The sequence below is a fragment of the Micropterus salmoides genome, unplaced genomic scaffold, assembly GCF_014851395.1.
Source record: "Micropterus salmoides isolate LMB-PRFRI ecotype aquatic unplaced genomic scaffold, ASM1485139v1 Ms_hic_scaffold_5, whole genome shotgun sequence".
NCBI lineage: Eukaryota > Metazoa > Chordata > Actinopteri > Centrarchiformes > Centrarchidae > Micropterus > Micropterus salmoides.
Window position 1 is genome coordinate 34,507,588 of NW_024044237.1, and position 22,400 is coordinate 34,529,987.

The 22,400-nt window shown below is 41.5% G+C and overlaps 1 protein-coding gene across 3 annotated transcripts in view; it reads left to right on the plus strand.

Annotated features, from left to right (window-relative positions):
• pcdh1b (protocadherin 1b) overlaps positions 1–22,400 on the plus strand; it is a 240,338-nt gene that overhangs the window by 107,654 nt on the left and 110,284 nt on the right. For 2 of the 3 annotated variants that reach the window (XM_038699688.1, XM_038699689.1), the window contains exon 4: positions 17,972–18,191. In XM_038699688.1, coding sequence (XP_038555616.1) covers positions 17,972–18,191 — 220 coding nt within the window. Of the gene's footprint in view, positions 1–17,971; positions 18,192–18,653; positions 18,680–22,400 lie in introns of those variants that run through there. The other variant, XM_038699690.1, reaches the window with a different exon arrangement.

Sequence of the window (22,400 nt, forward strand, 5' to 3'; positions counted from 1 at the left end):
CCTCCTGACCTCAGCCTTAGAATACCAACCGCCTCAGATAAACTCCATCTGTGTGTGTGTGTAAAACGTCTAGTATTTGATGAAATTTTTGGCTCTTGGTTGGACGGAAAGATTGGCAGTACAACTTCAAACCAAATACTTATATGAAAACTAAAAATTTCTTCTTAAAAAAAAAAAAAATGCTTCTTTATAATCTCTAAACCAGCAGCTAGGATGTGTGTGTGAAGTTTAAATCACAATTATTATTTTTCTTGTGAACCAGGGCCTGGGTAAAGTCGTGATCGTCTAAGTCCTGTGGTCCATCTATCACTTTGGTCCAGAGGAGATATCTCCACGGATACTGTCCAGATCACCAGGAAGCTTACTCTACATATTCATGATCCCCTCCGGATGATTGCTGAGGGTAGAAACCGTGAGATGCAGTAAGGCGAGGAGGTCGTGTGGCGGAAAAAGCTCAAATAAGTCTCCCAGACTAATTTACCGAAATGAATTGGGCGAAACCGAACATAATGAAAAACATTCCCAAATAGCGTTTTTTTACTTTCTTTTGCATTTAATTTGCCAATTATTTTTTTTTACATTTCATAAATTAAACAGTCAAAAAAAAAAAAAAAAAGTGTCCTTGGGTCCCATGAAAGGCACTATAAAAATACAACTTATTATTATTAAAATGTGCTTTTTGCTCATTGTTTCATACAGGATTTGGAGAGACTATGGTGGGTCCGAGGCCCGAGAGGGTCCGGCTACGTAAAGTTTACTTTTAATGTACACATGTAATATGTTTTATGCTTTCTGTGAATATAATATTTTGAAAACCGGACGACCCGGTTTGATAAATAATGTTGTATGTGGTTCTCGTCCGGCGTAACATGAAGACTTCACAGCCTCTCTTTAGGTAGGACTCTCACACTGCAACACTTGTCTTTGTAAAGAGACAAACTGACAGGATAAAGTCTCTAACCTGCCTGTCAGCTCGCTCTGGGCCGGTTCACTTACCGTAAAGGCTTGAATACGCGTGCACTCCAAATGTAGGTGCGGCTAGCTTAATCTCCTTCTCACAGAGGAGAGACAGAAACACTCAAAGCGGTTCTTTTCTAAGAAGTCAGCCACAGATGGAGCGGATGTGCTGGGAGACAATTCAGCAGAACGGCGTCTGCAAACAGCGACTTTTGGGTCATTCTCTGACATTTTAAAATGCTTCCACACTGCCGACATGTCAACGTAGGTGTACGGTAAAATTTAATCGGTCTTTAGGCTGAACACAAAGTGCTTTTTTTTTTTGTTGTTGTTGCTATTTTGGGCGGATTAATTTCAGTTTCTGAACATTTGGTGCATCCCTAGTCAGGATCTGGACCCACTGTGATTAAGGGTCCATTAAGTTTAGGCAAGAAAAACTACTTCCTCTCAACCTCGATAAAGACGCCGTAGTTGTTTTTAAAAACATTTTTTCTTAAATGTAAATCCTCAAAAATGTAACGTAGGGTAAATAAATCCATTGTGTGCTTCAGATTTTTTTTGTACATTATCAACTTTTAACATCATTTCATGAAGGATCATTTTAAATTTCGGTGCCGTAGGTACAAAATGTTTTGGAATCTGTGCAGCAGCTGCTGGTGGAAACGTGGGAGCAAGACTATATTGACTTCTCTCCCTCGTTTCCACCGTCGTCTTCCTTCAGCAACACTTGTTACTCGTAGCCAGTGACTTGAAGGGGTCCTTTCCAAGATGTTGTCAGACACCTGGCTGAGCCTCAGGCTGTTACACCGGGGCTGTGTTTGAAGCTGCCTCGCTGCCGTAATAGACAGCTGCCTCAGAGGCATAACTTTAGAATGAAGGCATCTCTGTTAACATCAGTTTCGAGCAGCCTTCTAGGGCAACACTTAAGGCGACGTGTGACGTCAGCACGCCATCTTGCGTCCCTTCTGGCTGTCAGTAGAGACGCTAGCCTTAGCATTAGCTAACTAGCTATTGAAAAGGCAAATGGGTAAGAGACGCCTCAGAAATCATACTTACCGTAGAACTTCAATTAATAGCCAAGTCCAAAATATCCGCCATCCCTGTTTCCTGGCCTGTTCTGGTTTTTATAGAAGTTCTTTGGGTGTATAAAACCTCTTAAACCCCGCGGGTCGCCCGCGTTAGCTGCTTCTAAGCTGCTTAGATCGTTAATACAAATATTAATTGTTTACCAACGTAACCAGCATGGTACAAGAGATGAAAAGAAACCAAAAAAGTGCTGACTTCCGTTAAATTTGAAGCGCTCGTTAAGTCTGAATGTGTCCGTGATTATTTATATTCCTTCAGTCTGTAAGCGTCCACAGATCAAAAGGATCAAAACAGCTAATCATAAAAATGAATCCAAGTTATGAATCCTGTCATGAAGTCCATCGCTCTCTGTCTGCTAACTTCTGCCACACTTCTGCACCCTGTTGTTGCTTTCGTTAAGTTGCTGCCTTCAAAATAAAAGCACACAAGCTGTCTTGTCAGAGCTAGATCACATGAATAACATGTATTTGATATTATTGGATAATTTTATATCTATGTGAAATAAAGAAAGCGTTTCATAGCAGCCTATTTCAGTTTTGTGCGAGAGGAATTAAAGGCCTGTCCCAAATGTAGGCAGGGTCAGTACAGTGATTTTTAGCAAATAAAAGCCCGGGCTGTTAATCAGATTAATAAGTTTTACGGTAGTTACAGTTACCTAATATGATAGTTCAGTGTTTAGTTCTCACTAACTTCTAAAAATCGAAACGAGAAAACCGCTAAAAACTTTATAAAAAAAAGTGTATTTGTTTACAAATTCACCTTGTTTGTCCGCCATCTTGATCATGTTTTGTAAGCTGCCGCAGCCACGCTGGTTTGATCAATGCTGTCTTCAAAACCGGCCGTTACTGGGGGGACAGTTTCAAGGCATCTAACGAGACAGGAAGAGATCACTCGAGACGTTTCGAACAGCACTCGATGCCTCGCTGTCCTGTTAAGACACCTTCTGAGACAGAAGTTTGGCCCATTTCAAACACAGTCCAGGTGTCTGACAACCTCATGGAAAGGATCCCCGGTGACCCCCTTTGTCTTTAACAGGAAACTGGATTCTCACTGTGAAATCTCGTGAGAGGCGAGTTGTCGCAGGAAGACGAGGAGTTTGTTGTTTACGCAAAGCAAGACTTTATTTCCTGACACAACAAACTCCTCTCTGCAACTCTGACTCACGTCAGCTACTGCACGGTTTCAAATCTTTCTGAACTTACTATTAAATTACCCTTTAATTCTTCACAGTGTCGTCATGCAAATGTATTGTCCGATCTATACGTTCCACATGCCTGACCCACAGATTAGCCTTCTAAAATTGTAGGCTGATTAAGGAATATTTCTTTCTCATATAATAAAGTTCTACATCAAGTCACTTATCAAGAAGTTCCAGATGTCCAACATTTTCTCCAGCTCATTCAATTATGTCAGAAAAATTGTGATTTCACCGCTCTGTTGCAGAAACTGTTATTTTTGAAAAGTTGATACGGCGTCCCCTGAATTTCCCCGGGTAGTTATGATCAAACATCTTCCAAATAAAATTAGGAGGGAAAAGAGATTTACACAGCAGATTCATAACTTCACACAGAAAACTGGAAATCATAGTTTCTCCTGCGTCTTTGTGCTTTTGTTATTTCGTCTCTATGATGAAGCCGGACGACGGCCGAGCAAATCAAAACCATATCTCCCCGCTCACATCTCTCCTTCTTCTGTCTTTTTTTATCACTCCACCTTTCTCTCATTCTTTCATCCTCCCTCGCTCCGTCCTGGAGCCAATTATAAGCTGCTGCAGCATTCCTGACTGCTGGAGGAGGAGGAGAAGGAGGAAGGGAGGTGTTTTTAGGGATTAACATACCAGAGCTGTCAGCTGGAAACCGCTTCATCCCACTTTTTGCTGTTTTTCTCTGCCTCAGTTGAATCTGAAGTTTACCCTGCTCGTTATGAAACTTAGGGAAATGCACTTTGTTGTAAATAACAATACATAAACAAAACCTGGAAATGTACACGCACGCATCAGAATTGAATAGAAATACATGTTAATGTACGAAAACACACATAGTTGGCACATATAAATACTGTCTAATACAATACAGATATATTAGGAATGTGTAAATACATAGAATATCTAGTAAAAACTAACAAAGCATATACAGACAAATACAGAAACATGGAAACACACACATACAAATACATGTTGTTACATAAAAACACTAAAGTACATACAAATATGTTTGGAAACACACACACACAGAAATATTTGTTTTGGTAACACAGCATATGTGACACAACATGATGTTTCAGACTGGATTTAGATTTTAACAAATAAAGAATGTCAGCATTTATATGAATTGATTTTGTCTGTGCCTCCACGTTTTGTTGTAGTTTTCATGCAGTCACGGGGGTTTGTAGCTGGAACAACTTTATTTGCTCTATTTTGATGCGGAAATATTTGTGTGTGTTAGGCACAAAAAAAAAAGGCACTGCCTTTTGGCTTCGCTTGAACTCGACTCCGTTTTGTCCGCCGTTTCCAGTAATTGAGTTAGGAAGGGTTCACTCTACAGTCACTACGCACATGCACTGCGAGTGTTGTGCAAACACCATAGACGGTATAAAGGACGTCACCCGCTGATTTGTGGACTACAGTTTTAAAGCCTCAAGTTTGGCATTTTTGTCGTCGCCATTTAGATTTTCTGGAAACAGACGTGACCACATTTGGGCGAGAGGTTGGCGCAAGCTAGCTTGTTTAGCAAGGTACCTACGTAATTCACGTTGACTGTGATATTAACTTTCGGCTAACAAAAACCAGCTGCTTTGTGGTCTCTGTTCCTCTAAATGGGACCATAAGTTACTAAATGAACATCATGCTGTGTTGAAGAAGACTTGAAACTAGAGACTGAGACCAGAAACTCATCAGGAAAGTGTTTACTGAGGGAATAAATCAGCTGACAAGTAGAAACATTTTCTTAGAGACTTCTATAATCACACTTCTTTCTGCAGCTGGTGGAGTCGCCCCCTGCTGGCTGTCAGAGAGCACTTCACTTTTCAGACCAGGACACTTGAATCTCCTCCTCATGTCAGTGCTTCTGCTTCCTTACACTTTTGTTTGTTATATGAGTGACAGTTCAAATACATCAGCAAGTCATAAATGCTCATACGTACAAAAAATACAGCAACCGTGCACAATGCGACACTGTGGGTCAGTTTGGGGGGGGGGGGGGGGGTTCCTGTCCGGCCGTCAGCCGTCAACGCTGCGTTCACTGTTGTCAGTGGGTTTGAGCGCCGCGTGAGAGAGCAGCGAGGCAGCAAATTGAAAAATACAAGCCGAAGAAGAAAATTTATTCAAGTTTGTTTCTCTGATCTGTGTGTGTGTGTGTGTGCGCGAGCGACGCCCCCAAGTTCATTTGATTGCTGCGTCAGTGTCTCTGTCACTGTCAGCTTTGAACGCAACACACAAACACACACACACGTCTGGCTCCCTTCTCGACAACACTGTAGTTTACCGGAGGACATGGCTTGTGTGTGTGTGTGAGTGCGATGCTGGAGGTGAGTGTGCTCCAGAGTTATGGCTCCATGTGCTCTCCTAATATAACACTAGATTTACTGGCTCAGTGATAACACACACACACACACACCTGCAGGGCAGAGGAATGCAGGCGTACGACTAAACTCTGGGAACCAGATGAGAGACTCAGCTGACCTGTTTCATCTGTGTGTGTGTGTGGCAGGGTGATGCTGAGTGACAGATGCAGTGATACAGCTTGTTTCTGTTAGACAAAGACGCAGAAGGGAAGGATGGATGCAGTGAGCAGCAGCAGCACATGAATGTAGTGTTTGTGGTATTTGTACGGCCACATTTACTGTCTCTCAGCTCCAAGCCCATTGGTTCCTACTGAAGAAATAGGATATTGATGTTCAAAAAGATCAGTAATTTACTAAAACAGCTGCTACCTGTGGTTTTTAAATCAAGCAAACAGGAGGAGATGATGCATTTGTTGGGGTCTACCACATTTGGTGCTGTAGTGAGTATTTGTGGCAGCAGGAGGTGCCAATTTGACAAAGGGGCCAAACCTTGCAATTAAAGAACTGACTGGCTGGCCTACCTGCATGTCTACGTACTTACCTAGAATGTTAATTGTATATTGATCATAGTGTGTATACAGAGTATATATATTTATACGTATCTACACAGAATGTTACTGATTCTTTTATTGCATCGGAATTTCCCCTATGGGGAGTCACTTGGTGTTGAAAAGTGGTGGGGACATAGTGGCTAAGATTAGATGTGTGAAGAGACACTTGGCTCGCGAGACGTCACGATATTAGGTTCACGAGAACGAGACGAAAATATCCTTTAAACAGTGTTTTGAAGATATCCTTCATTTCCTGCATTCTGGTGGACGTTTCTGCATCATTTTATGGTGAAAATGTTTTTGCTTATGTAAATAAAAGGAAACACAGAATTCAGGTAGCACGTGACATTTCAAAATATATAAATAAAATATGTAGTCATCTGTCGGTCATTCTGTGCTGCTTTCAGATCACACATGTAGGCATGATTTAATCTTCCCTCCTCTTTTGTCATGTTCAAAGGGAGGGAATGTAAAACTTGGCCAAAAACGAAACTGCGTCAAGAAGTTGTTAAAGTTACTGATTGGTGCTGCATGTTTTTGGGTCATTTTTATAATCAGCAGTTAGCTTACTTTTTTTTGGACAATGCACGTTTGTTTCTTCTATATTTTAAGTGGATTGCATGTTTTCTAATGTGCAAATAAAACTTTCTACAGGCATTTAGACTGCAAGCTATTTTTTTAGAACGTTTTATTAACAAATTATGCTTTAAAAAAGTGATTGGGACATCTTATCTTACCTGCCTGCTTCATGTGCACTCTCTCCCCGTGCACTCTGTTTAAGGGGATTTGGCTTTGGAGCAAGGCATTTTCAAAATCTTGCTGTCTCTTGCTGGTTTCTCCAACGTTACCTACCCCAGCTTTAAAATAGAGACACACAAAATATTAAAGCCAGTCAGTCGGGGCGAATTCTCAGAAGAATTGTGCAGCGTTTGGAGCCACTAAACCTGCACAAATAAGACAAAAAGAAACCATAATTGTCAAAGCACCCGCAAAGAGTGAAATGCCCCTCTAACTGTGCTGCCAAGAAAATAGCATCTTTGTGCTTTAGTACTATTTGCACATATTTAAATGAGGTAAAATGCATAAAATTGGACCCTTTTTATGCAAATGTGCCTCAGTGCAAAATACATTCAATACACAAACACCAGCTCTAACAGTCACATGCAGGTAGAGCGTAATTATTAGCGTCTTCAGAGAGTTGGAGGTAAAAGCACATTTATAAGGGATGTCTTTCCAGTGATCATTGTAGGCAGGTAAAGCACATCACAGTCCATCATGTGCACACAGATGTCACAGACAGACCACTAGCTGATAATCGCGGGCTGACGATGGCTCTGTGCTGTAACAGTCCAGCACAGAGCAGAGTAGGAGGACGTGTTTTGCATAGTAGGTTCAGTCTGTCTGGGCTCTGATGGGAGCTCATTTCCCTGCTGCAGCGTCTTCATTGGGTTTCTATGTGGAAACTTTACATAGAAAACACAGAGCTGCTGTTTGCATGACGCTTCGCCGCTTCCTGCTGCTCTCTGATCAGTGTCCATTATCAGTAATCAAACTCCGTATCAGTCTGAGCTTTTAGCATTTTATTGGTCAGATACAGCGGAGGAGGAAGTGTTTCGATTATTTTATTTGAGAATCAGGTGATGGCGATAAGGCAGCCCCTGGTGAAACAATTTCTATATGGAGCTGGCTTTGTGCACTGGGCGTTGAAACAGCAAAGAGACAAACTGGAAGCACGCTACTGAGAGCCTAAGTCGCTCGCCCTCCGCATCCGGCCCCTGGGACCTTTAATTTGGGAAAAACGTGTACGGTAGTCGACGGCGAGAGACGACTTATCTTTTGATCCTGTTTGAACTGTGCCCTGAATTACACATTCGATGTTTTTAAATTCAAAAGATAATTTTGCCCGTCAAGAAAGTTGCAGTTTGACGTAAATCAGTAAAGTTACGTGTCGCTTTGTCTGAAAACCGTTCAATGAACAACATCTCTCGTCTCACACAGTATACGCCGCCAACATGTTAACCAGCTTACGGTTATTGCTTGGTTGCTGCTAGCTTGGTAAGCTTAGCAATGTTCCACGACTTAATCCTTTCATCACCCTCTCATTTAGGTTCTTTGATGTTATTAGCTTCAGTCACTGAGAGAAAAAGTTACGATGACACATACGCGACTTTTGGGTTTGTGGTCTTTGTAATTATGTATTTTCACGGTCTTATACTTCAACAGTTTTACATCAAACTGCGACTTTCTTGACTTTTAAATACATTTTAAATTGACCATCGTCATCAGCATAACTGAAACGGGATCAAAAAATTCTCTTGCCATTGACTACCGTACATATTTTTTACGAAGTAAGGTCCTATGGTGGTCCACCTGAAGGGGAGGGCGCTCTATTGTCTAATATCCTTCAAATAAAGGCGCATCAAAAGAGTACAGGATGCCCAAATACTTATAGCCATATAAGGTATATTATGTATTTTTTATTCTAAAAGGCTCACACTGATGTTCACAATCAATAGTTTAGATATTAATAGTTTCCTCTACAGTTTTGTTGTTGTTCTTAGTACGTGTCCTGAAAAGTAGGCTACTTACTACGTAGTTTGGTAAAGAGAGAAAACATGAACTGTATCAGCAAATGGTAAAACGTAGGAGGCACGTTATTATCTTAAATATCATTATATGAAGATTTCACTTATTTCGCTGCCTTGCTCAAAGAACACGACGAGGCGAGGTTGGAAATAAAACCTGCTTAAATCTTTTAGTTTCAGGACGAACAGCAGCTGCAGGCAGATGTTCTGTTCGAGAGAGTATTCTATATAATATATATATATATATATACATACATACACACCTGCTCAAGTCAGTACAGCAGACTGTTTGTCCCAGAGAGCCAATCACTGCCTGCAGCATCGTACTCACAACCTCCACTCTCAGAGAGAAAGAGAGAGAGAGACTAAAGGAACGAGAGAGAGAGAGAGAGAGAGAAGTCAAGAGTTGTTTGGGAAAAGAAAGGTAGAGAGAGAGAAAGGGGGGAGTGCTGTTTTCGCTGCAGGGCAGTGTTTTCTGTTTTTATCACTGGATGATAACACACACATTTCTCTTTCCACCCGCTCCATCTTGTTCACTCTCTCTCCTCCATCCTTTGTCCAGGTGCTCTTTAGTGTCTCTCTCTCTCTCGCTCTCTCTCTCCCTCCATCTATTTTTCCACTCCTCATTCATTCTCCACTTGGATTCACCACAGTTGTGTCGAATTATCGCTGGCAGCCGCTCTTCACGTGGGCCGAGAGTGTGTGTGTGTGAGCGAGTGTGTGTTGGTTTGAGAGTGTGTGTGAGCGAGTGTGTGTTGGTTTGAGAGTGTGTGTGTGTGTGCGCATGCATACTTGATAAGGACATACTTTTATAAGCATGCACAATGCAGCCTCACACACTCTTATCTCCCACAGAGGGAGGTAATGAGGATCTCACACACACACACACACACTCTCAGTTATCTCCTTCTCCGTGTCTCGGCTGACAAACAGCCAGCGAGGCGTCGTGCGTTTCTCCTCTCGCTGGTTTTTAATCATCTCTGAACAATGTGGGCCTGTAAACGCGCCTCCTCCTGCAGGAGGAGGAGGAGCAGCAGCAGCATGAGGAGGAGGCCTGGCCTTCTCATCTGTCTGAACCCACAGCTGACTGCCTCCTCCCCTTCCTCTATAGCCTCCTGCAGCATTTACGTTTTGGCCTTCTTCCTCTTTAAGTCCTCTTGCCACTCCTTTTTCTTCCTCCACTGTCTTCCTTCTCCTCATTTTCCTGCTTCTTGTGCTCCTTTTTTTAAAAAAAAAAATGTCCTCTACTCCGTCCTACTCCTCACTCCTACTCGTCCCTCTATCTGCAGCTCACTTCTTCTTACCCTTTTCCCTACCTCCACCACCACCACCTACTCCTGCAGGAGGATGAGGAGCAGCAGCAGGAGGAGGAGGCCTGGCCTTCTCATCTGTCTGAACCCACAGCTTGACTGCCTCCTCCGCTTCCTCTATAGCCTCCTGCAGGAGGATGAGGAGCAGCATTTACGTTTTGGCCTTTAAGTCCACTTGCCGCTCCTTTTTTCTTCCTCCTCCTCCTTTTCCTGCTTTTTTGCTCCCTGTTTTATAACAGTTACTGTCCTCCTCTCCCTCCTACTCCTCCCTCTATTTGTACCTCACTCCCTTCTTCTTCCCACTCCTTCTTCCTCTGGCTCTTTTGTCTTAACCTCCTCCTCCTCCTCCTCTTCCTCCTCCTGCTGCTGCTCTTATTACTCTTCTTACATCACTGTCTTCCTCCCCATCCTCTTCCTGCTCCTCCATATACTTCTTATTGGTCTTACACCAGCTACGACCCCAAAAGAACTAAAGCAAAATGTCACACGAATAAATGTAGCTTCAGCTTCTCATTTCATTTTCATAAGAAAATAAATAAAGTCGGTGTTTTCTGCGTATGAAGTCAAAGCGATGTTGCCTCCTCCCTCTTCTTTATCTCCACATGTTTGTGAAAAATGCAAAAGAAATCATCCTTTTGTTTCTTTCGGGGTTAATTTTAGTCGCTGACAGATTCACAGATTATATGCTGCTTCCATTCTGCAGCCATCTTGTATAAACTCTGTATTGTGCTCCATTTAAAGCCTCTTTAATTCTGCCTTTCTGCATGATGAGTCTTCCGCATATTCATGGCCTCAGAGTTTCCCTCAGCAATGATAATGAAGGTCAGTTAATATGGATTCAAGGAAAAATAGTTCATCATGCCGCCTCGTTTTACATAAAAGTGCATACGTGCATTTTGCCTGCAGATGGCTGAATATTCTTTCGGCGGAGGAATGATCAGAAACTTTAGTCAAAGTGCAGCATTAACAGTTTGCTGTGAGGCCGTGATGAGCTATTTTGCCTTGAATCCTTAATGTACCGACTTCATCGCCATTAAAGCTTGTTAAATAAACACACTCATGTCCATTATATATGTTTAAAGGCTTGAAACACTGAATATTAACAGCTTTAATGCATAACACATTTTTGGAATCGCTTCAAACTACAAAAATCTGTGTATTAACTTGACCAAACTATAAGCACAGGGGCACCGGATCAAAAAACATTTGCACACTTGGCTTCATGGTAGATTTTATAACATTATTCAAATTTTCCAGACAGACCATTCACCCAAGCTTGAACCCTCGTGCCTCTTGGCTTTCTTTCTTTCTCCGGCTTTTGAATGGCGCCATCCGTCACCGAAAGTAACAGTGAATCTTCTAAATCAATGATTCTCGATCCAAGAACGCCGTCAGTCGGCAGGTTTTTACGTCTAAAGCATCACCTTCTGCTGCGGTGGAGGCGGCTTCCTCGTTGTCGGGGTCTGGCCGCCTCTCTTAAAGTTCGGGGGTGAGATTAGAGAGGAAATAGGGGGCCGTGCTGTCAGGCACGTGGTGGCCATTTTGTCCTCCACATGGCGGCGATTTAGAACAAGAGGACGTCCTGCGCGGGCGCAAGATGGCGGGCGGGCGGGCGGAGGCTGAGGTGGAGGTTGTTCTGCATGTTGGTTGGTCTTTATATTCCTCCCCTCTGATCTGCTCTACTTTCCCATGGTGCAACCTGCTGAGATGGCACTTCTATTTCCAGGAAACGCACACATGCTGAAGTACAAAAAGGGCAGAAGAAACAGCGGTTTTGCAGAGTGTGTGTGTGGCGTGTTTGGGTGTGCTGGAGGTGACAGGCAGGCGAGAGAGGGATCGAGACGATTTGATCCGATTCATTTCTCTCTTCATGTGTGTATAAATATATATATAGAGAGAGAGAGATGTGATTTATTTCCTAATGCTCACCCAGCAAACAGAGCAGAGGAGGCTGGAAGCGGTTATTAATAACACAAACTGCCACGCTGCTTTTCCTAACACACACATTTAACTGTGAGGCCGCTGCAGGGTCTCAGGTAGGGACCAATCTGAATATTTGGCAACGGAAATGTTTGTTCTTTGTGAATGTGTTCGGTTTCATTTGTGTTGGGAATTCGGCGAGGAAGAGAAACTGGCTGTTCAACACTGAAAACCACTTCTGTCTTCTTTTAAATTAAACATGCGTGTTTCAGCTCAAAACAATCAAATGTGCTTTACTTCACAGCCAAACATTTTCCAAAGCAAGCATTTTTCATTTTGCTTTTTCAACCTTCAGTTTCAGTACAGTCGTACATTTAAAAATCGGCGTCTGAATGCTGTTAAACAACAGATATGTGGGATGTAGATATCTAAACAAACGTTCACTTTTCAGCACCGTTTTAACACAAGACGCACGTAGCGTGTAAAGTTTTCATCTGTCTGACAGGGACCATTTTATTTTTGTCCACGGACACGACACTTTGTTGAACAAAGTTTGCTGGGAATCTTATTTCAATCAGGAGCGACTTTATGATTATATGACTTGCTCCCAAGTTGTCTCAAATAGACGCATAATCGAGGCCCTTTGGAGTCAGTTTGTAAAGCACTGGGAAGCCCTGTAGCGTCATTTTTGAACGCTAAAAGTAGGTGTGGTGTATGAATAACAGAAAGGTCTGAAAAAAGGAGGTGGTTAGGGTGGATGTGTGGTTCAGAACCTGGACTTTCACCCACGTGAAAGGAAGTCAACAATGATTCTTTTTAGTTACGTTACTTTAGTCAGATTAGTTATGTTGTTATTTTTAGAGCCCAACCGATTTATCGTTTTGCAGATATTATCGGCTGATATAAGCAACTTTCAGATTTATCAGCGTCGGCGTTTGTAACAGCTGATATATGACTATTATATATAGAAACAGAGTCGGATCCTTCCCTCAGGTCATGAGCGTTTGCATAGTTTGCCCACCAGAGGGCGAGCTGCAGCCTGTTGAACAAAACGTCAGCTGACCGGCGCTACAGTGAGGAGCTCCCCAACTCCTGGTAGCGCTCACACTCACTGTTCACGGTGAGTTGTTGGCGGAAAACATTCATACCAGACTCCCGTTTTTCACTGCACTCTCCCGGGTCACAGCAGGATGTTTCATGTTAGAGCAGGCGGGTAGGTGGAGGCTAACGTTACGCTGACAGACGTGATTGTAGATTTCTTCTGAAACCGTGCTGCACTTCTAGTGAACGGTCCTCTCATTTCTCCCTAGTTCATTACTTCTAAATATTATTTAACATAACTTACAGCAGCTAACGCTGACTGAGGTTAAATTAGCCACAAAGCCGTGTTTTTCAGTGGAAGGGCGCTGACTTTAATGAGCGATTAAACTATAGCGTTTGACATATTCTAAATATATCTGCGAGCTGCTTGTCTGTAGTTACAGTCGGCGTGTCAGAAATGATTACAGTAGTCATTGTGGCAGATTATATGTAAGGTAAGCCTAATAAGTGTGTGTGTGTGTATAATTTGCTTATGTCAGAGAGCCCTGTTTATCATTATTATTATTATTATTATTATTATTATGGGAAATTTTTGTAATTTTTAGTTTCTGTTGGCCCCCACAATACACTACTTACTTTAATGTTCATTAGTAGTTGTACTCTATAATTGATAACAAATCAGATATTAAAATTTTTGTCTGCAGTTTTATTTGACTCTTATTTATCAAAACCTTGATATATATTGTTGTACTTTTGTTCAAAGTACTATTTATCACAATTAAAAAAAGTTTATTTTTATTCTGCGTTATTATTTCAGGGTATCTTGGTATGGTCTCAACATGACAACACTTTAGGGATAATCTTTGTTTATGTCATGTGTTTCTTAAAATAAGGGTGAAAAAAACAATATCGGCCGATATATCGGCTATCGGATTTTCAAAATCTCAAATATCAAAAATCGGTATCGGATTTAAAAATCCCATATCAGTCAGGCTCTGGTTATTTTAACCCAAACCATGATCTTTTCCTAAAACTAACAGAGTATTTTTGTTGCCTAAACCTAACCAAATTACGCTTCACTAGTTTTATTTTGAAAAACCTACCGGACATATTTCTTATTGCTAACTTGACCGTGGAGCCCTATACATGCAAAAATTGATTGATTAAATTGATTCAAGAGATGGTGATTAGTGACTGGTATCAAAGGTGTGAGCTTCATAGGTCTCTTAGATTTTAAACTGAAAGGATGATCCAGGGGAGTGAGTGAAGCAGTTGGCCTGATGAAATTCTAGTTTTGCGAGTTACCTAATTATTATGTGATAATGCGGTTGGAGAGTTAATCTTGCCTTCACGTGCTGGCGAGGAGCTCTGAAATCTGGAAAATGTGAATGTGCTGTGGACAGTGATGGTGGGAAAATCCCACCCAGGAGCCGCAGAGTGAGCAAACACAGATGTGGTGAAAGAAAAACATACAAATGACAGTTAATGGGTTAAAACACTTGCTTGCGTTACACAATACCTCTGGTTTTATCCCGATACACAAAAAAACAAAAACAAATGGTGACCTCTCTGAACTGAGAATAAAGACAGGAAGAGTGAGTCTGCTGCGAGTCCAGCTGAACATCTGAATGTGTTTACCTGGAGAGGAGCCTGTCGCTGGAAGCACCAGGGATCTGGGCTTTTGATGCGTCACCAGCACATTGTGTCCACACAGTTGAAAGGACAGCTCCAGTGTGGTTTCAATTTTGTACGTTTTCCATGACTCTGACATTAATTCAGGCTGTTTTTTTCCCACCGGCACGCTGCACAACTACAGATATGTTTTTAATCCGTTTAAAACGTATGGCGAGCCGTCACCATGCAGCAGCTGTAGAGTGTAAATTGTATTTTAAATATTTAACTGTAATGGTCAGCGGAGCCTGTACGTATTACCATGCGGCCTCGTTGCTGGTTGCGGGTTTGAGTCCCGGCACAAGAAATACTTTTTGTTTTAGAGCCAGAACCCCCTAGATAAAGGCATTAAACCCGGGCTGTTTCTGTGTGATGAGCGTCGATCTGCTGGTTCTGCTGGTTCAGGGTCCTGACGGCGCCTAGTTGCCATGGTGACGGAGTATCTGCCGAGCCAGGGATGCTGCTCTTTATCAGCACGGTCCGGTCAGGTTGGAGAGAGAGAGGGAATGTGTGTGTAATTGAAATGTTTGACCGCACACTGTGTGCCTTTTTGAATTAGGACACAGTTTGTTTGGCAGCACTCACTGTATTTGCGCTGTGTGTGTGTGTGTGTGTGTGTGTGTGTGTGTGTGTGTGTGTGGCGTCCCTGCAGCGCTATAGGGAGGCTAATTGTATTTTAATTACAAAACCATCAAACACACGTGTCAGACAGCTACCTTCCACCCCCAGAAATGCAGAGTAAATGGAGCAGTAAAGTAAATGTGTTCAGCCTGCTGCTTTTATTAAAACAATGTGCTTCATAACAGAAACATACAAAAACATATAACCGACGCTGGCCGCACGCTACAGGATGATTGGACTTATATTTAGGGTCCCATTCGCCCTCCTGACAGTCACAGACGCGTTCCCGAGGCCGGTTGGGGCAGATTATCAGTCCAAATGATTCTGTAGTGTGAGGCGTTTACGGGCAGAATCTGATCAGAGGCTCAATATCAAACGTCAGGGAGCCTCCGATAAGAAACCCGTAACAGCCAATGAGAGCGAGCTGACAGGGAAGCGTCACCAGCGTGTTGGGGATCTGCTCGCGCTGTAAAACGCCTCAGCCTCGAGTTGATCCACAGCAAGGCTTTTAAAGTTTTCCATTTTAATTAGTAGTTTTTATTTTTATTGCATGAAGAATTTTTGTTTTAAATTTCAGTTTATTTTCTTTAATTATTAGTTTTGGTCTTTGGGACTCTCCCGATTTCTCCAGACTTTCGGCGCCATGATGCCAGGCGAGGGCCGTGGACTAAAAACCGGCACAGCTTAGAAATTTGGAAGATAGATTTCATATCCACCTTAAATATGAAAATAAATTGACAATTACTAAAGACATTTACTCTCTAACTTTAGTTTATACTAGTTAGTATTGCAAACAGACGATACAGTTTCAGTTATCGTTTTCTTTTTCTTTCGCTTAACGAAAATGTTTTTTCACACCTATTTTCCGTTAATCGCCTCCGTCCACAGATTGATTCTCTTCTTTTTGTTGTTCTGTGCAAAACACAGCAACAAACAAGGTCAACCAGCTGACGACGACAGTCTGCCTCCATGTTTGTTTCTGTCTGAAGTCACGTTTGATCACGCGAGATTATGTGGGATCCCAAGTCCACCAGCACCGCCACTCTGAAACCGTTTAGTGTAAACGCAGAGTGTGTGGTCCTGCGTCCGGACTGAACCGGGTGTGTGCATTCTTAGGATTAAAATATTAAAACGTTACGTCTGTGGTATCCCACGTTTTAAAACTCGGTTGAGATCCTCTAGTGACTTTCTAGAGTTTATTTTTTTATTATTTTGGGGCATTTTATGACCAAGAAAAAAGTGGAGACGTGAACCGGCGACCTTGCAATTCATGTTTTGGCCCTTTAACCCTCGGGCACCGGGGAGCCCCTTATTTTAAAACTTAAATATAATGAAAAAGTACTTAATGTGGTGGTTCTTTGTATTAATACGTATGTTCATATCTAATATAAACGTATGTATAAATAGAGTGAAGTTATGACACCACAGTCAAAAAGGCTTTTTTTTTCTAAACTGTCTTTTCAGAATGAAAATCATAAGTATACATAATAGTAGCATTAAAAAAAATCAATAAAATTTGTATGTAATGTATAAAATTAATTACATATGCATTGATTTGCATATCTAATTTACTGAAAATAGACCAGTCAAATGTGTGACGCCCCTTTTTTCCCACTATTTCACAGATAAAATGCCACATAAAATGAGAACGATAAAAGATATTCAAAAAAACAGTGTGTGACGCTCTAACTGCTTTGAAGGGCCAGAAATATGACTTGAAAACAACTTTCAAATTATGTAAGATTCACTACAGACAGTCTTAAAAGGACTAACACAGATGAAATTTTTACGATCTGAAGTTGAGGAACTTGGTGTAAAATAGACAAAAAATAATATTGATATATATTGTTCAAGATTGTTTTGTACATTTTATGAAAGTACAGTAATAATAGTTGCTAAATCATCATTTGGGATTGTGGGGTCTCGTCTTAAGAGCTTAAATTGCAAGTTTTCATGCAGCTACACACTTGTAATGTTTTGTTCTGATGTTTTTATAATTATTTTAGGTGTTTTTTCTGCAGTTGCAATGACAAACTGGCTTGTGGAGAAACCTCGTGTGAAGCTACAGTAAAGACAGCTTTTACTTTACAGTGGTGGGGAGCAGTCCAAATGTTTTAGCCCATCAGTTGTTCTTATAAAGACCCATTTCATCGTTATGATTAAGATTTGTGGCCGTGAGGCTGCATTTAGTGTCGGTCAGACACGGACGTTAACGTCGACGTCTGGCTGGTTTTTAAATAAAACCAAGAGACGAGATGAGATAATCATATGATGTAAAATGAAAGATGACATGAAAGCAGTGATGGGATGAAATGAGATCTGTGATGATGAGATGAAAGTTGACTGATTCTTGTGGTTTGACGAGTAAAAATTAAAGTGAAAAAATCAAATCAGTGAGTTTGAGAACAGAGTGCAAAGCAATGAAAGTTTTTGGAAAGTGATCCAGTCGCTGTGTCTAAATGACTTCTTTGAAGTTATTTTTATAGCCGGGCTTCTACTTGATGTCTTTAATCATTTAAACTGCTTCATCTGCATCAAACTGAAAGTGATTTCTAACAAAACCACCTCATATTATGTTAATTTTAACTTAAAGTGTCATTACCGGCTTTTAATGCTCGAAAAACTTACCTAATCCTGCCCCCTTCGTCTCTCTATCTGCCAATCACAGCTCCCCCACCGCCGAGTGACCTTCTCCACGGCCAATCAGGCGCAGGACCTGCAGGACGCGTCCCAGCACAGCTACTACGACAGCGGCCTGGAGGAGTCGGAGACGCCCAGCTCCAAGTCGTCGTCAGGGCCGCGGATCGGGCCGCTGGCGCTCCCGGAGGACCACTACGAGCGCACCACGCCTGATGGCAGCATCGGCGAGATGGAGCACCCGGAGAACGGTAAGACCAGGTGGAGTTTCCCCCTCCGTCTACTCCTCCATTCACCTCCTCCATCCATCAGCAGACACACATGTGGTTATTACACACACACACACACACACACTCTGCACAGTGTGTCAGCAGGAATGTTAACGTCGTATTTTTAATCAGACTCCCACAATTCCCTGCGCTGCGTAGGCTATACCTCCGTTAAAGAGGTGTGTGACCTCACAGCAGCACAACACAATCAATATGCAACATAATCAACTCCCAGGGCTTAACGAATTAACATCCCAATTATGTAAATCATGCCGAGTCCAACCTTCCATCAGCTCCACTTATAGATCCACAGAGGGAGGCTAGCAGGGAGTGCGCTAACACAATACACTCCCTCTGTCTCCAGCAGTAAGCATTTTGTCAGCATGTCATCGGCGTGTTAGCGTGTTGATTTTTTTCATGTCTTTCCCTGTTCATCATTTACAGGAACAGCCTGAACAGGTTATGGGAACGGCAGCACACTTAGCCAGGAGATGCTAATGATGCTACACAACACACATACTAAGTGTTTCCAGCTTCACATTTGAACGTCATGGTTCAGCGTGTTGACAGTCTTACACCTCTGCTGCTTTTTTTTTTTATATATAGAAACACTAAAACTTATTAGCGAAGGCTTCATTAACATTATTGTTGTGGCTAAAAGGTGTAAATGATGCTACATCACCACAGAGAGTCTAAACACAACACAGATTAATGTGTTTTTTGCTTTTTTTATTTTTGATGTGTTTGAAGCCAGTTAACACAATAATAATAATAATAATAATAATCTAGCTGCAGCCAAATGTACAACTCTTGTTAGCGTGTTTTTATCATTGTTATTTAGAAATACTGAAATCTTAGAAATAAAACTGTGTGGCTTCCATGATGGCTACTGACTTTCAACTCAATAGCGTTGGTGTAACTTTACTTGTTACACTCTAACTCAGACATTAAGCTATAATGTATTATTACTACGACATCAGCGTGTTGACACTGTTGTAATGAAGAAAACCGAGTAGTAAAAATGTTTCTAGTGGAGGCCCTTTTATATTTGCTGTTAGTTAGCTGCTATCTTAAGATGCTACACACACACACAACACACACAACTTGTGTGCTTTACTTTACTTTTATTTTTAGTTTGAAGCCAGTTTAGCAAGGAACATGCAAACTTTACTTTTCATTTTTTTTAACCTACTCATAACCCAAATTAGCAGCGGTGTCAGTTTTTATTTGGTAACGTGACGCTAGGATGGTGACTCTGTAGTAAAAAATGACTAACATGCTGTTAACAACAAACAGGATGGACTATTGTTGTTAGCTTGTTAGTAGATTGTGTGAAATGCTCTCTGACCCCACTGAATCACACTCATACTATAATCATGCTTTACTTTAAATGAACCATAATACAGTTTGACTTTAATAAGACAGCAAGTACTAAAGATTTTCTGTCAACGAGGACACGTATTAATTTTACCTGTATGTGTCTCTCAGTCCAAAACATCTCAGGGCATAAAATACCTATTATTATTATTATTATTATTATTATTATACCAGTATGTCTTTTTAATATGTGGTACATATGCAGTTTGATTAGGTTTTGGCATAAAAAAAAGTACTTTGTTAGGTTTAGGAAAAGACATATTGCAGCATGGATATGAAAAAACAGGCACCGGTCATAGTTGTGGGCTAATTATTACGTTTAACCCCTGCAGCTTAACTAAAAACAACAACCTTACAGTCCTTAAACAAACAAAGATGAGAACTAAAAATACATCAGCACCTAGGGGACATGTTTTAAAATGTTTTCTTATTCTTTAAGGTATATACTTGAGTGTTTTTTGTAGCTACATACATTGAACGGCACAGTGCACAGCACAGTATTTCCCACACTGCCTTACACCTATAATATAGAAATTAGATCATGATATACTGTAGCGTTTATTGTTTTACTTTTAAAGCTTTCCCTCTGGTATAAATAAAGTACTCAATTTACCTGCTTTCTGGAGCCAAATGATTCATTAGACACGCATCTAAACACGCCACCGTCTTTGTTATTTTTTTCTTCTTTACTAACGCTCACTGTTCATTATTCTGCCTCGGCTGTTAACGCCTCGTTACCACTTATCCCAATTAAGCTAACTGAAGTGAAATAGTTGAAACTGGCAAAAAAAATAAAATAGAAAGTGGAGATAGAGAGAGAGAGAGAGAGAGAGAGAGAGAGTTCAGTGTAAATGTCATCCCTCTCTTCTTTTGTGAGGGCGAGAAGACCAACTCTCTCTCCGCCTCTCTCTGTCTCTCTCTCAACCCACAGGTCGTACGTATGCCATCTGTAAACACAATTATTCCCAGCTGCTCGCACGCCTACAGGCTACTGCCACCCTGTGTGTGTGTGTGTGTGTGTGAGATAGTGATAAAGAGCAGGAGAGTGTGTAAGTGGCTGCATCTCCTCGTACACACTGGAATGAGGTCAGGGTTGTGTTGTTGTTGTGTGTGTTGCAGTGTGAGAGGATGGTGGTTGTGTACAATCTTCCACTTTGATGGTCAAACATGTTTTCGCTTCAGGTATTTTCCCAAGGAAGTGTGTGTTAGTGTGTGTGTGTGTGTACCAGCAGAGAGGTCAACAGATTACAGCTAGTCTTTTGAGGATTAACACACACTACAGATACACTTTACTCAAAATGTAAACCTTTATTTCTGCGATAAGCCGACCACTCTTTCACGGTTGTTTTGACTTTTTCAAAACTTTCCTGCTGTGAGTTGATCCGTCCCCGTGTTGTGTCAAACCAAACCCCATTGAAAAATCACTCGATTTTAGTCTGCATTTAAAAGGAAAGCACCGAATGTTCGGCAACCGAATAGCAAAAAAAAAGCACTTTCGGTGTTCGGCCTAGTAAGTCAAAAGGCCGAGTCAATTTTTACACTTTAACACTTACGTTGACATGCCGGCAGTGTGGAAGCATTTTAAAGTGTCCGAGAAAGACCCAAAAGTCGCCGTTTGCAGACGCTGTTCTGCTGAATTGTCTCCCAGCACATCCGCTCCATCTGTGGCTGATTTTCTTAGAAAAGAACCGAGAAGGCGATTAAGCTAGCCGCGCATACATTTGGAGTGCACACATATTCAAGCCTTTAAGGTAAATCCACCGAAACGGCCCAGAGCGAGCTGACAGGCAGGTTAGCGACTTTATCCTGTCAGTTTGTCTCTTTAGTATGAAGAGAGGCTGTGAAGTCTTCATGTTACGCCGGACGAGAACCACACACAACATTATTTGTCAAACTGGGTCGGACTTGATGAATGTAATTTACTTTACAGGACCCTCTCGGGCCTCGGACCCCCCCCACCATAATCTCTCCAAATCCTGTGGGAAACAACGAGTAAAAAGCACATTTTGATTATTTAATTTATGCAGTGGTAAAAAACTGGCAAAATAAATATAAAAAACCTTGTTCGGGAAGGTTTTTCTATTAAATTTTCATTTCGGTGCATCCCTAATTTAAAACAAAATATTTGATGACTCTGTTCTCTAGGAGTCGGCACAATCCGGGCTCCAAACATGCAAAACACAGCTGGACATAAATAAAGTTTAAACGGTTAGTTGAGCAATTATTAACCAAAGTTTAGTAGTTTTAGGTTCAGCTCTGCATCTCAGTTTAGTTTGTTCTGTCTCTTTGGCAGGCTGTTTAGCCTATTTGTTTACTGCTGCAGACAGTATCGATCATTTAGTTGTGTGACTGATTGTTGATCGCTCAGATCTCAAGTGCTTCAGACAGATTGAGGAAGAGCTGCAGGAACAAACAGACTGACCTCAGACTCACTCTGTCTGTTCCTTCAAACTGGTTGCAGCGTTTAACCACAGTTTATTTACCCTCAGCACTCGGCAGATGTGCGTCTTCTCTTAGTCAGAATTTCCATTGTTACTTTCTGCATGTAAAAACTAATTTCATCCATCTGAAAAGCAAGATCCTGCGTTGTCACTGTGTTTCCAAAAATACATTAGCTGCTTCCAAACTTACAGCCTGTGTTAAATTTCTTATTTTAAAGTTGGAGAAAAATGCAGTGATCGGAGTTGGATTGTCTCACACAGCAGGTTGCAGTTCAGTCAAACGGGCCGCCATGTTTGAAACTACTTCACTCATATGATGGATCCCTGATGGCCACATCATGTGACGCTATACACTTAGCATTTGGTGCTATTT